The sequence below is a fragment of the Sparus aurata genome, chromosome 16, assembly GCF_900880675.1.
Source record: "Sparus aurata chromosome 16, fSpaAur1.1, whole genome shotgun sequence".
NCBI lineage: Eukaryota > Metazoa > Chordata > Actinopteri > Spariformes > Sparidae > Sparus > Sparus aurata.
The window spans coordinates 17,694,844-17,708,460 of NC_044202.1; the positions used below are offsets into that span (position 1 = coordinate 17,694,844).

At 40.8% G+C, this 13,617-nt stretch overlaps 1 protein-coding gene across 6 annotated transcripts in view; it reads right to left on the reverse strand.

Annotated features, from left to right (window-relative positions):
• Positions 1-7,361, reverse strand: part of LOC115565866 (probable palmitoyltransferase ZDHHC14) — a 51,643-nt gene extending 44,282 nt beyond the window's left edge. For 3 of the 6 annotated variants that reach the window (XM_030391496.1, XM_030391497.1, XM_030391498.1), the window contains exon 1: positions 5,785-6,026. In XM_030391496.1, the coding sequence (XP_030247356.1) occupies positions 5,785-6,026 (242 nt within the window). Of the gene's footprint in view, positions 1-5,784; positions 6,081-6,513; positions 6,532-6,553; positions 6,679-6,712 lie in introns of those variants that run through there. The other 3 variants (XM_030391492.1, XM_030391493.1, XM_030391494.1) reach the window with 3 other exon arrangements.
• Positions 7,362-13,617: the final 6,256 nt, after the last annotated feature.

Here is a 13,617-nt window from a genome sequence, read left to right on the forward strand (position 1 = left end):
TTCTCTGTGTGAACACAAGTTTCCATGTTCTCCTCAGAGTGAGAAAACGCCTTTCTTGTTTATAGGCTAAAACCATCTGATAGTATTTATGACAGGTTTCCTGTATCTAACCATCTGCCAAAGTGGCTCAAATGTTTCTTAATCAGACAAGGATTTCTGCCTCTGCTAATATCTTCCAATGACTGTAACGTAATGACTGTTTGCAAAAATGCCTGAATTTCTATCAACTATTTGATGCAAGCCCTTTTTTGGCATTTTGCATTAACTGCAGCGACATTAAAAAACTGAAAATTTAAATATGGTTCCTTAACGTTCTTGTGGTGCTCTGTGCAAAAAACAACAAGAATACTGAATATAGTCTGTCAGGCAGCACGTACTCCCAGGCAGTGTACTGCATACAGCAAGCACCATAAATAAAACGGTTACTTGCTTTACTGAAGGACATAAATTAGATGAGACTAAACGTGCAGGGCACTTAAATCAAAGCCTAACCCATTGTTGTATTACTGAAACAAGGACTGCAGACTATATGTTTATATCCAGTTGATGTGCTGCCCTCATATCCTGACAATAAACTTAGGGTGAAGCTTTGTTTTTATCTGAGAATATGAGCATTTCGATGTTGTGAATTCTATGTATCATCTCATCTCAGTGTAAAACATCTGCAGTTAAGTTTTGGAAGAAATGTGCAAGAATGGGAGGGTAAAAGAAATTCCTCTTCTGCAGATGAGGAGCTGCAGGCTACTGTGCTATTTGGGTAAACTCTAACATCCATCCAACCAACATGTCATCAAGGTAAAAATAACCCTTTACTGTACAGCTCGTGTTGTATGGAAAACACTCAGTTTACAGTTGCAAAGAACCCAGTTAACCCAAATGTATGAAAATTACATGTTAATCCAGCCACTGACAACGCAATGAATACTACAATGCCTCCTTGGTGTGCTGTGATGTAATATATTCTTGATCAATCGATTTCTTAACTAAGTTCATCAATTATTACCAAATCATTTGCAGTTGTCTAGTTACCTTGACTACAGTTTCCTACGCATCATGTCAATTCCAACATGGACTAGCCAAAATAGTCCAACACTGTTGGGGGGGCGAGTTGCTCAAGGTACCCCTGAGACAATGAAATATGATTAAGGAACTTCAGTTTAAGGGACAGATCCATACATCTGAAGGCTTCCCAGGTGAAAGAACACTGCACAGTGGTTTTTAATGCATCGAGACATGATTTTACAACAAAAGGTTAGAAAACTATCTACAAAAGAAAATTGCCTAATGCAAATATAATTTCATCAACATTTATTATACAACACAATTCATAAAAAACAATTGGTTATTTATCTAATAATTATTTTCTTTACTCATCTTTTTTTATACATAACATGCCTACTATAATTTATCAGAGCCCATCATGGCTTTTTAGCCAAAGTTATTGGTTGCTCGGTTCCCTGCTCGTGCATATCATGAAGTGTCTTTGGGAAAGTCATTAAACCCAAAAGTGCTCCAAATGGTCAGGCCAGCACCTAACTGCCATCAGTGTGCAGCCATTTCATTTCAGCACTATAAACGCTCCTTTTATAATCAGCACCAAAACACGTGTATCCACTATTCACTGCTTGGTGCACATCACATCTTATGGTTTTGCACACCCCAACGTCAACCTCAAAGTGTTTCTCTCTGTCCAAAACGGCGATTCTTGAGATCAATTTTCACATCGAACAAAAAAGCATAACAGAGGACCACTTCAAACACCTGCCTGAGTGAACTTTTACAAAACATGAGGAGCAGAACATGTGCAACAACAGCCCACATGGATGTCTGGGGGGAGCAAGCAACAGAATAATAAACAGACCAAAGTCTGCCGGTCACTAACAGGGTTTATTGTGCATGGCTGAGCACCCCTCAGACAGACAAAGAAAACAAGCAAAAAGAAATATGGAGATACAGAAATATCTCGGGGTAAATGTTCCGTGCATGCCTCCATCCCTAAACACTCGCCATCTGCTGACTCTTTCTGGCCTCCACAAATCAGAATATCATCTTTAAATAGATATGGACCGGGTGTCATCATACCACAGCCTCATTGAAAAACACCATAATAGGCTACAGAGGCAGTTCCAAGGACAAAAGAAGCTTCTGCAAACTGAATGAACAGGAGCAGTTCTCCACTATAGTGACAAGCTGCGAGCACGGTTAGAAAAACACATCTAATCGAAACACATTACAGTTAATGACAACAGAAGGCAGTGTGCAGGTCTGCTGACTATCGCCCTGTCCGATAAATGTCTCCTTTTCAGCTGAGGGGAGTAGGGTGAGGAGGAGACAGTGTGAGAGAGAGAGAGGGAGAGGAGAGGGGAGCCAGGAGAACTCCGTCAGCCTTGAGGGACGGACAGTCGAACAGGGAGGATGGTGCTAAGCTGAAAAGTGGCTTTGTGGTTGCACAGTGTTCCTGAAAAATGTCCCCTGTAGTCACAACAAACAGGACAGGACACTACACTCAGCCCGGCTTCATCGTCTGGCCATGGTGTAGGAAGTGAAGCTATCTGAGGGGGGAGAGAGGTATCACCAGGAAGCATCTGGCATCCTCCAATCTGGCATCCTCCATGTGGGTGCTTTGGAACATCCAGGTCCAAACGGACACTGCAGAACATTTCCCTTCCATTTCAGTCATTTCTAAAACTGTTCCATAGTTAAGAGGGTTGGAGGTTTTGGACTGCAATGCCCTCGCTCTAGCAGTCTGCCCTTTGGTCATGGGTTACATCTGTATCTCCACTGAGGTGACAATGTATTGAAAGATGAAGTGGTCCAGAGGTCACTGCTGATAACTATGCAGTATTGCATCTGTGAAGAACTGCACACAATGGGTACACAAAAAAGGAGACTGCCAGTGATTTGAAGGACACAAATCATGTGTAAGCTCAGCTAAATTAGTCTGTACATGCATTTTATTCATGAAATTGTCTTATATATATACACATATATACGTATGTATGCATGTATATATATATATATATATATATATGTATGCATGTATATATATATATATATATATATGCATACATACGTATATATATATATATATATATATATATATATATATATATATATATATATATATATATATATATATATATATATATACATGCATACATACGTATATATGCATATATATATATATATATATACATGCATACATACGTATATATGCATATATATATATATATATATATACATGCATACATACGTATATATGCATATATATATATATGCATATATATATATATATATATATATATATATATATATATATATATATATATATATATATATATATATATATATATATATATATATATATATATATATGCATATATATATAATATATATATACATATATATATATATGCATATATATACATATAATATATATGCATATATATACATAATATATATATATGCATATATATATATATATATATATATATATTATATATATATATATATATATATATATATATATATATATATATATATATACGTATGTATGCATGTATATATATATATATATATATACGTATGTATGCATGTATATATATATATATATATATATATATATATATATATATATATTACACTTTTCAATTAATCTATTAATTTTTAAATCAGAATATTGTGAAGTGATATCTTAATTTCTTAATTAATTAATTTCTTAATTCTTAATATCTTAATTTAAATAATTTCCCAGTCTGGGATCATTAAAGTAATTCTATCTATCTATCTTTAAATGTCTTGTTTTGTCAGATATTTAATTTATAAAGACAAAAAATAGACAGTCAATACTCAATTGGAGAAGCTGGTACGGGAGAATGCTTCTTGTATCAGCTTTACAAATAAGTAAAATTACTGATTATCAAAATAGTTGGTTTCTTTTCTTGATTAGTGATTACTCATTACTCAACTATTTTTTTTAGCACCAAAATATCACTAGGAACTAAAAATGCATCACACCAAGTCACTTCAGAAAGGTCTGATAAACAGGACACAATGTTTTACACTCACATAAATTCATATTTTGTTTTTACAATAGTGCTTGTGTGCAACACTATTTCAACTTTTTGATTTACTCCAAGATCATTAAGCACAGACTATCTTTACAGTCCAGATACTAAACAGCAGCCATCAACGACAGCACATATTATGCCTATTAAGCTTTCTCTGGCTCCGAAGCACTTTAGCCTGATAAAGACTGTCTGATTGAGCAACAAATCTCATGATGGAGCAGGATTCTTATCTGGTATAGATGGGGTTTCTGAGATGATAGATGCAAAGTGATTACTGTGGAATATTGAGGAGAGACAATGCACTCCTGGTAAGCTCCAGCACGTGTGTGTCTACATGCTGTATCATGCACTCCAGTCACAGTGGGCCAATTTAGGCCATCCGGAGAGAGGTGAAGATGAAGGCCTGGATGAGACAGAGTGGAGAAGTGTATTCTGTGTGTTGATTACAGGTTGTTCTACCAGTGGGACGAAGACAGAGGGCTCTTTTGAGAGGATTGTGTGATTAAGGGGGAGCGAGTGGCACACATAGCAAGGACTGACACTGTACTCTACTCCAAAAGTCATTGGGGACGTGTCACAAAGTCAAGACTTCAGGGACATTTGAAAATTAAGAAGAAAATACTAAACTTACATATGACTGGTGATGCACAGCAAACAAGCATTGCAGCATCCTCCTAAGCAACTGAAGTACATGGGAACTTGTTTTTAAACATTAAAAAAACATTACATGGCTCAGTACAGCTCACCTGCCGCAATCCACTCAGCACCACTCAAGCCCCAGATCCTAAACTGATTTGAAAAGACTTTATTTACACCCTTTTTCAAAGCCAAATCTTCAACAACGCTGCTGAGCTAAAACCATTAGCTCACACACTGTCTATTGCAGTGTACAAGCTTGTTCACATGATGATTGTGTAAATAGCGTCTTTTCAAATCAATTTGGGATTCATCCCCAGATGAGCTTTTTTGAGGTATTTTGAGTTTTTTAATCTGCTGTTTTGTTTTGTTTTTTTAAATCCCCCCCACCTATTTCTGGTGAAGAATGCTGCAACACTGTTTTGCTGTGAAGCTCCAGAAATATTTTTTGGTCTCCGTAACTTCACCCGACTTTCCATCTGCATGGGGGTGAGTAGATAAGGACTGAATTTTCTTTCTTGAGTGTACTTATCCTTAAAGGTAATGTCTGCCAACAGCCGTTTGAAGATGAGCCCTTTCACTGGAGGATGGTTTCTGACAGCAAGAGCGAAATGCCAACACAACAATAGCAAATCTGGAACAAAAACCTGCCTGCCTCTTTTAAAGATGAATGCACCATGCAAGGGCATGCATAAGCCATAAACAAATTAAGAGGAAACCTACACCCTTTCAACAAAACCACAGAGCACTTTCCATCAGCAGTCGCCGTGTCAAAACACGCTGCCGTTTACAAACAGCACTTCATGTATTGCAATGTCTTCTATAGCTCCTAAAACAAAGAAGCCTCTGCCTAATCCTTGACCAGTTTGTACTGACATCTCCCTGAGCCTCTGAGGAGAGATGATGGGGAAATAAAGCCAGGGATGCCGGTGACATAACTGACCCATATCTAAACTTTTCTCTGACAGCTCAGCCCACGAAATGAAATGAAATTCCTAATCCACAGAAGTCAACGTGCACAAGTAAATAGCAGATGGGCGCACACAGAGACTCAACACACACACACAACGATACTTACTCAAAGGTGAAGAAAAGTCCACAAGTCACTAGAATGAGGACAAGGGTGAGGTAGAAAACCCCAGTCTGCTTGGCCATCATAATCCTCCCATCGCAGTAAAACTTATTCCGACCTGGGAAGGACTCCCACTTCTTCTTCTTTGGGGTCTTTTTCTTGTAAGGGGTCTCCATTGGTGTGGAGCTGCGAGTGCTTATCTGGCTGTACTCGCACTCTCTCATGGACTCAGACACCCCGAGATGCATCGACTGCTGATTAAAATTCCCCACAGCTGTATAAATCCCGGGGCAGATGTGCCTCTGTGAAGAGAATAGACCAGTTCAGTTGGGCAGACACGCTAGAATCACAACTTTGAATGCCTGGGGTCAGTGTAGGTGGGAAAAAGTTTATGAAAAGTGCAAGACTCACTTCCTGTTATTAATATATAATTGGCTAGCACTCGCATTGCACGTATGTAGCATTTTTTTTAAAGCACCCTTAGACCGCAGAGAATTTAGCAAAGCAACAAATAAGTTGAGTATAGCAAGTTTAGCTAATAACTTTACAAGCAGCTCACACATAGCATAGCTTTACGTTTACAGCGCCCCTGTTAGCCTGCAACCTGGTTAGCATGTTATAGCAAGTGAATCTAAAGTGCAGCTAAAGCTAACACGGCTAGCAAGTTAATGAAACGACCGGTGAGTTAATGTTGCCACAACTTGTGCAATTAAGGAGTTAGCTCTGTGCACTCACTTCACCCACATAACTACGAGCTTGGACTTGGCTATCTCACTTCTAACTCTCCCACTCGAGGGGAGCTAACACGAAGGTTTGAATGTGCTCTCCAGCTGCGCTGCTGTCAGCCACATAACCCCACAGACACCACGGCTCCACATCCCGGCTGTGCTCGTCTGCTCTGCCCGCCGAAGCGACAGCTGAAGCGCTGCCTTACCGAAGGAAAGTAACGCTGGTCGTCGTGTCTGGGTGGTGTCGCGTAGCTACTCCTTTCGTTATCCAGGTTTGTTGCGAGCCGACGACAACGCGAAGAACACCATTTTTTTTTTCAGAAGTTGAAAGAAAATGACAGTCAAATAGGGGAGAGGAAGAAGTTCGTCTGTAAAAAGAAAGGGGAAGGGGAATCCAGAGAAAAGACCACACGACGGGGGGTGCTCTCAGACGAGCTCCAGCATCCTGACTGGCCGTCCGTCGCTCAGAAAACACACTGCGAGTCTTTGCGCACAACGCGAGCCAAAGCAGGACCTCTTTATGACCATATGTCCGAGCGTTTCACGGCGACAATCATCACATTTCTTCACCATTCAGCCTCGTTTTTCGGGGGAAAAGTTGCGGATAATCCCCTCTCCCAGAGAAGCGTGCAGGAAGGCCAGTCGACAGACCCTCCGTCTACATTGTGTCCCTCTCCACGCACGGTGCTGCTGCCACCCTCGCAAACAACAAACATCAACATGGGAGCAGAGCAGAGCCTCCCAGCCTGCTCCTCCCCCTCCAACCGAGGCTGAAGTCACTACTGAGGAGGTGCAAAAGGGAGAACGAGCAGTTAAAGAGGTTTCCAAACCGTGGTCCAGGGACCTCCAGGCTACCATTAGAGAGGGGGGGGGGGGGTTTCCCATCAGCAGGGGCGCGTCCAAGGAGGGGCATGGGGTGACGCTGGGGTTGAGGCAGCCCTGCAATATAAGTGAGCGTTTCAATTATACTTCTGGTCTGTCTTGAGAATTATTATTTCATAAACACAAAATTAGTGGTTGGCGCCTTGCAAACGGGTAAAAATTGATACAGGAATATATTGTACTTGATTATCCTGCTGCTAAACAGAACTTAGAGGGTATGACTGGTAATATGACTGTATTTTTCTTGCTGTCAACAAATCCAATGAAAAGACCAAAACCAACAATGAATCAACCCCAACTAACAAATACCCGCTGTGGAGTGAAAGGCTGATGCGTCCTTCTATTGTTGTCTTTTTTTTTTAACACGTCAATTTGCCACAATCTGCCTTTGTTTTGTTATAACAATGAATATGTGCAGCAGTCCATACTCCCAAACACACAAATTCTCTTCAGAAACTATTCCTCGACAAATTCTACTTTTTATTCCTGTTCATTATTTCAAAGTTATTAATTTTTATGATTACACTGTGTATATTATGCCTCAAACAAATATCTGACACAAGTCAGTCGACTGCAATTGTGGGGACAGCAAGATAGCAAATGTTTGCACCAAAATGTATCTGACTGGGTGCAAACAAGGCCATGGGCGGTGTCCCAGTCTGTCAGCCATCGGGGTGGCCCCCTCGTTTCACCTGCATGAGTAACGTTAAAACTAGAAAAAAAACCCAGCTGTCTCAGAAAATTACTGAACCTTGTACTTAGAACCTGTTATTAAATAACAATGTGGTTTCAAAGTCTGAAAGTATTCAGGGACAAACTCTTGGGGAGTGCCACTGCTTATTAGAGTTTAAAGCCTTTTTGTGGCTCAAAACCAGCTGCGTGTAATCTGACGAATTGCCTCCAGTGATGTCACTCAGTGGTGATCAATGTAGGGGCCATGTTTTGAAAAGAAGTGCACTGGTCTAGCACTGCACTCCTATAACACTGTCGAAGTCATTACGGACAGTTTATAAACCATTGATTCAAAACCTTTAAAACCTCTTTCATTCCATGTATTATTTTCAAACCTGGTGCCTACATAATCCACATTGCAATTTATCCCCTGAGTGAAATCACTGGAGGTAATTTTTGAGATTATATGCAGCATCCTCTGGAAACAGCTAAAGGCTTTATATTTCTGCCTTCACATATGCAGAAGTACTCCACAAGACCTGCAGACACACACTGATGTGTAAAATTGGCGGAGTTACCCTTTAAAAGGATTTTCTCAATATTACGACCATCTCTCTAAACTGTTGACAGGACACCTCATTCTCCAGACAGAGGCAGATTAACATTCTTTGTCATATTCATTTTATTACGGAGCAGATTGAATGGTTGTAAACCTTCCCAGAGCCAGAAATGCTGTTTTTATGTGTGTGTGTGACATCCTATCAGTTAAACGTCTGTCGAACTAATGCTGCCAGAGAAAGAGACACTAATGCAAACGTGCAGCGAGTGACGCAAAAACAAGTGTATGTGCTGGGTGAATTGGTTTGCTAAATCGAAGTGCGGTATGCAGTCCTTTTACCAAGAAACTCTTTTGGAAATTACCCCATAACCATGAAATCTGAGTCAGGACAGTGTCTCTAGGTGTCCCCCAGAAATAATTACTCATAGTCTTATCCAGGATTATTTTGAACTTATTTTGAACTTGGCAATGTGTAGAATGAGATTTATAGGCATGATACGTGATTTCACCTGTAAAAATCCCTCCAGTAATGTTCCCTGGGAGCTGCAACAGGAAGTACGATGATTCAGTGAATCAACCTGATTCAGGAAGGTGATGAATGACTGACAAAACAAACACCGTTATTGACAGTAAATCATTTAATATGTGTGGGCACCATCAGTCATCACGCATGAAGCGATTGTCGCCACACAGCCAGTGCTCGGCTCTCTGGGCCAAGTACAGTTCTCTGATGATGCAATTTCCTGTTCAGCCAGCATTAGCACAGATGATTGCGTCACTGGCCTCCAGTTCCTCTGTCGGCTGTCCTCCTCCTAACACCTACACATGCACACACACACACGCACACACACACACACACACACACACACACACACAGAAACACACGCGCACCCACCTCCCTGTCTTCAGCTCTGAAGTCACCCAGGCGGTTTAGCTCGTTCACTCCCACAGCTGTACAATTAACCTCTGAAAAGAAGTCTGGCTACATTTCATGTAAAGTGAGAGGACCTAATTGTTAACTTCTTTCTCTCACTGCAGCTTTTGTGTTTTGATTTAGCAATCACGGAGCCCAGGAATCAGATTGGAAGCGAAACGTCATCACCCGTCTGACACACTAACTACATTACTTCATAAGCATATTTGGCTGACGGCGTTTTCCCAGTAAGTGGTCTTTCACTGTAAGCTTGTGTCATGTTTCAGCAAGCTGACTGAGAGCACGATTGGCTGCCACTGCCGGGCATGCGAAGCTATCAAGTGGCACATGTTTCACTTAATCTGTTGGAAAGCTGTGGATGTTTTCAATGGCTGCTAATGATCTGTAAGCCCCCGCGGACTAATTCCTTAAGTGTGGAGCTCGTTAAGCAGTGTGATGACATACGGCTGCGTTTGTGTTGGGAAACGGGTGGACATGATAGGGTCTTTGAGTCCGGATCCAAGAACAACACAGGCCTGAATCACATCCTGCCAAGGCCTCATCCAGGCAATATTGTTTTGTTTAGAGAGCTGGACAGGATGAAAGAACAGTGTGACCTCAAAGCCTCATCAAGAGTCCAATGGACTCTCAATGGCCACAATTACTGGACGTGGTAAACACACCACGGCTTACATGCATACATTGTAACAGATCCCTGGAAAGGTCAGAGCAGTCCCCGTTGTTTTCACCCAGTACTCATTCATCTACCTACGTTAGCGGTGAGAGGCAGCACGGCAGGTTACCCCAGGCCGGCGGTAGCCAATGACGGGCCTGGCTTCCTCTCAGCCACCACATCCATCCTGTCAGAGCTCGATGACTCAGCTTCTCAGAGGCACAGGAGTGTGGGAGGTTTTCTCCTGCGGTTGGCTGCCTACGTGAAACGCATCCTCCATCACCAGAAAAAAAAGTGCAGCAATCCACTTTCCATCCAAACTCTAAATGACACGCTGAAAGGGAAAACACTCAGCAGGGTGTGAGTGTCAGTCAGATAATGTAGGCTAAGTTTTATAATGTGCAGGTGCAGTCGTGTGACAAGAATACAGCTAGAGTTAGAATGCCAAGATGAAAGCATGTGTATCATTTCCTTCTCCACAGAAAAAGACTTTGGTTAGGAATCAATTAAGCTCTTAACCACCTCTCAGGCATGCTGTGATTAGTTCAGAGGTGTCAGTAAGATTTTAATGAGATGAAGATGAGTGATTGTAGCTCTCTGCGGCCCAGCAACCCGGCGAACAATCATCCTTTGAAATCCAACCTGTTTATTGCCCGTGTTGTCAACTTCAGGAATGCAATTATTAAAGGCGGCTTAAAATAGGACCTGATATTATGCCCACATTTCCCCCTGGCAAAGGCGAGGAGGGAGCAAGACGTCAAGTTCCAACTAAAGAGGAAGTAAATTCTGGGAAAAAGAAACAAACTGAGGACTCCATTCAGGACGGACAAAATAAAAACAAAGCAGAAGAATAATTTCGAGTAACTGCTGTCTTTATTCGACTCTTCTTCTTTCTATGAAATTGATTAGAATAAACTAAAGTTAGAGGGGGTGTAACGGAAATTAATACCAAGAAAGCAGTGATTGTGCTGTGTTTACGTCTGCTTGATTCCTATCGGATGTCTGTGTTTTCACTCGCAACAACTTTCATGCATTCGTTAACAAGAGAGAACTACGAGCCTGCGTCCAAGAAGTAATAATAATAAACACTAGTCTTGAGATTCAATTCTTGGTAGAAGTGTGGGACACATTTACCACATTAATATTATTTTTAGTCTAGCATGGGCAAAATGTCTGGAGGTTCTGAATAAAGCTGCAGTTGTTGCAGGCCAAATATAGTCCAGTCATGGGACTGAATTGGTCAATTTTGAATTAAAAGTTAGAAAAAAAGTGAAAAAAAAAAGGTTCCTTCCGCTCCGTTCCGTTCCGTTCCGTTCCGTTCCGTTCCGTTCCGTTTTCTTTTCCGCTTTTTCCGTGAGGGTTGCGGAGATGTTTTTATCTCCCCTTTTTTCAGGGGAGGTTACTGGGGCCAAATCCAGTGACTGTGGGCGAAGGCCAGGGCACACCCTGAACGAAAAAAAAAGGTGTAAGAGGAAATTCCTCGACTGCAGAAATGCTAGATGCAGAGTGCATATATAGCAGGTCAAATCTTACTATATAGTGCAAAGGGATAAATAACATGAGCCTACATGGTACAAACAAATCACCACACCCTTTCAAGGCAAACATTTTGACTTGTCAAAGCAGGAAAAGCACCGGTGGGAATAATATTAAAGGTGCACTGTTTAGTTTTAGGGAAGAGATTTTAGTCAGAAGAGAAGTCTTCACTGACTGATTTTTTTCAGGCCCAAACAAACTAAATAAACAAACTCTCTTTGTTTCCGTGACTGTATAAACTGAATAAACAATCTGACCTTAAAGGACAACACAATTTCATACTGTTTTACCTTGCTTATATTTGCCACTTTTTTTTAAAGATTTTTTTCCAGGCACAGACACCTTTATTTGACAGTAGATAGACAGGAAATGGGAGAGAGAGAGAGGGGGGTGTGACATACAGCAAAGGTCCTCCAGCTGGGATTCAAACTGGGGTCCAATGTGTACGTGGCATGCACTCTTAACCACTCGACTACCTGCGCGTCCCCCTGCCACCTTTTTAGCTTCAAAATGCACCTTATTTTACACTGAAAACCGTTTGGTAATTATTTTATGGGAAAAAAAAATATTTCTGCATTTGTATTATTACCTCATTAATATTGAAAATATCAAAAGTCTGTGTGGGAATTTGTTCTCCAAAGCTGGATAGTGCCCCTTTAATGACAGCTTCAATCTATTTAGGTGAGCTAGTTTGAAGGCTCTGGTTCTGTGTATGCGCACTCACTGACGTGACTTACTGGTAACACTCATTTGAATGAAGCCACTGTTTATGTTTGTCACACCTGTGCTTTCCCTGCTATGAAGAATCAAATGATCTGCTGTGAGAAAGGACTCTTCTACACATGCTCTTTACTTCATTTGGGAGAGGTTCTCCTGTGGGGCAGGAAAGTCTCCCAGTGGGTGTCATGACTGAATAGAAAAAGAGTTGGGTCACAAGACTGTGAGGCTCGTCACATTTGGTTTTATCATCCGTCCTTAGTGATCAGATCACAAGTGGATAGCTTCAAGCTTGTCACATCACATCTGGCATTAAATGTGTCCTGACATGCGTCTTGAGTGACCTCCTGTGATCTGATATCACATCCCTGCTCTATATGCTTACTTACACCTACATCACTAAAACAGATTTTTACTCAAAGAAAGAAATATCTTCATGTATAACATTTGCTGAAGAAAGAAGTAGGCCCCAATAGTGAGGCCTGTGTGTTAAACAGCATTTCACAATGTTTATACAGTTTCTCCTAATGCAACAACTCTGAAAATTGAGCATTTTTTTAAGGGAGCCTGGTGAAGATTTGGCATGTTTAACTTCAATGTTATATTCTTGAATCATTTGTGAAATGGTGAATTCAGTTGAAACAGTGTGTTCAAACAGCCTATGGAAGATACGAGGCACAGGGCGCACTTTAGCCATGAGGACAGAACAGGCTTTTGTGATGAGTAAGGGTTGACATCACAGTGCATTCTGAAAATAGTGGTGGAAAAGTCATTGACCTCTATCTTACTGAGGAAATTATGACAACTGATGCGCTTAGAGGAGTTTAGGTCTAGAACAAAAAGTACTCATTTTTGTACCCGAGTACAATCGGTACTCATGGTACTTGGCTTCTTATTGGACCAGAACCACAACATGAACATATGAAAAATTCACTTTAAATTATTTTTGATAGATACCTGCATTTTGTCCAAAGGAGAAGCACTTTGACCTGCATTCACATTCGCATTTAATACCCTGACATAAAAGTACATTTGTACTGAAGGATGTGAAACTGACTAAGGCGAGAGTATTGATATATATCACAGACTCTCTAAACAGGAGGGATAATGGTGCGCCTGCAGCGTCTTCAGATTTTCACTTCATTAACACTCTTTTTCT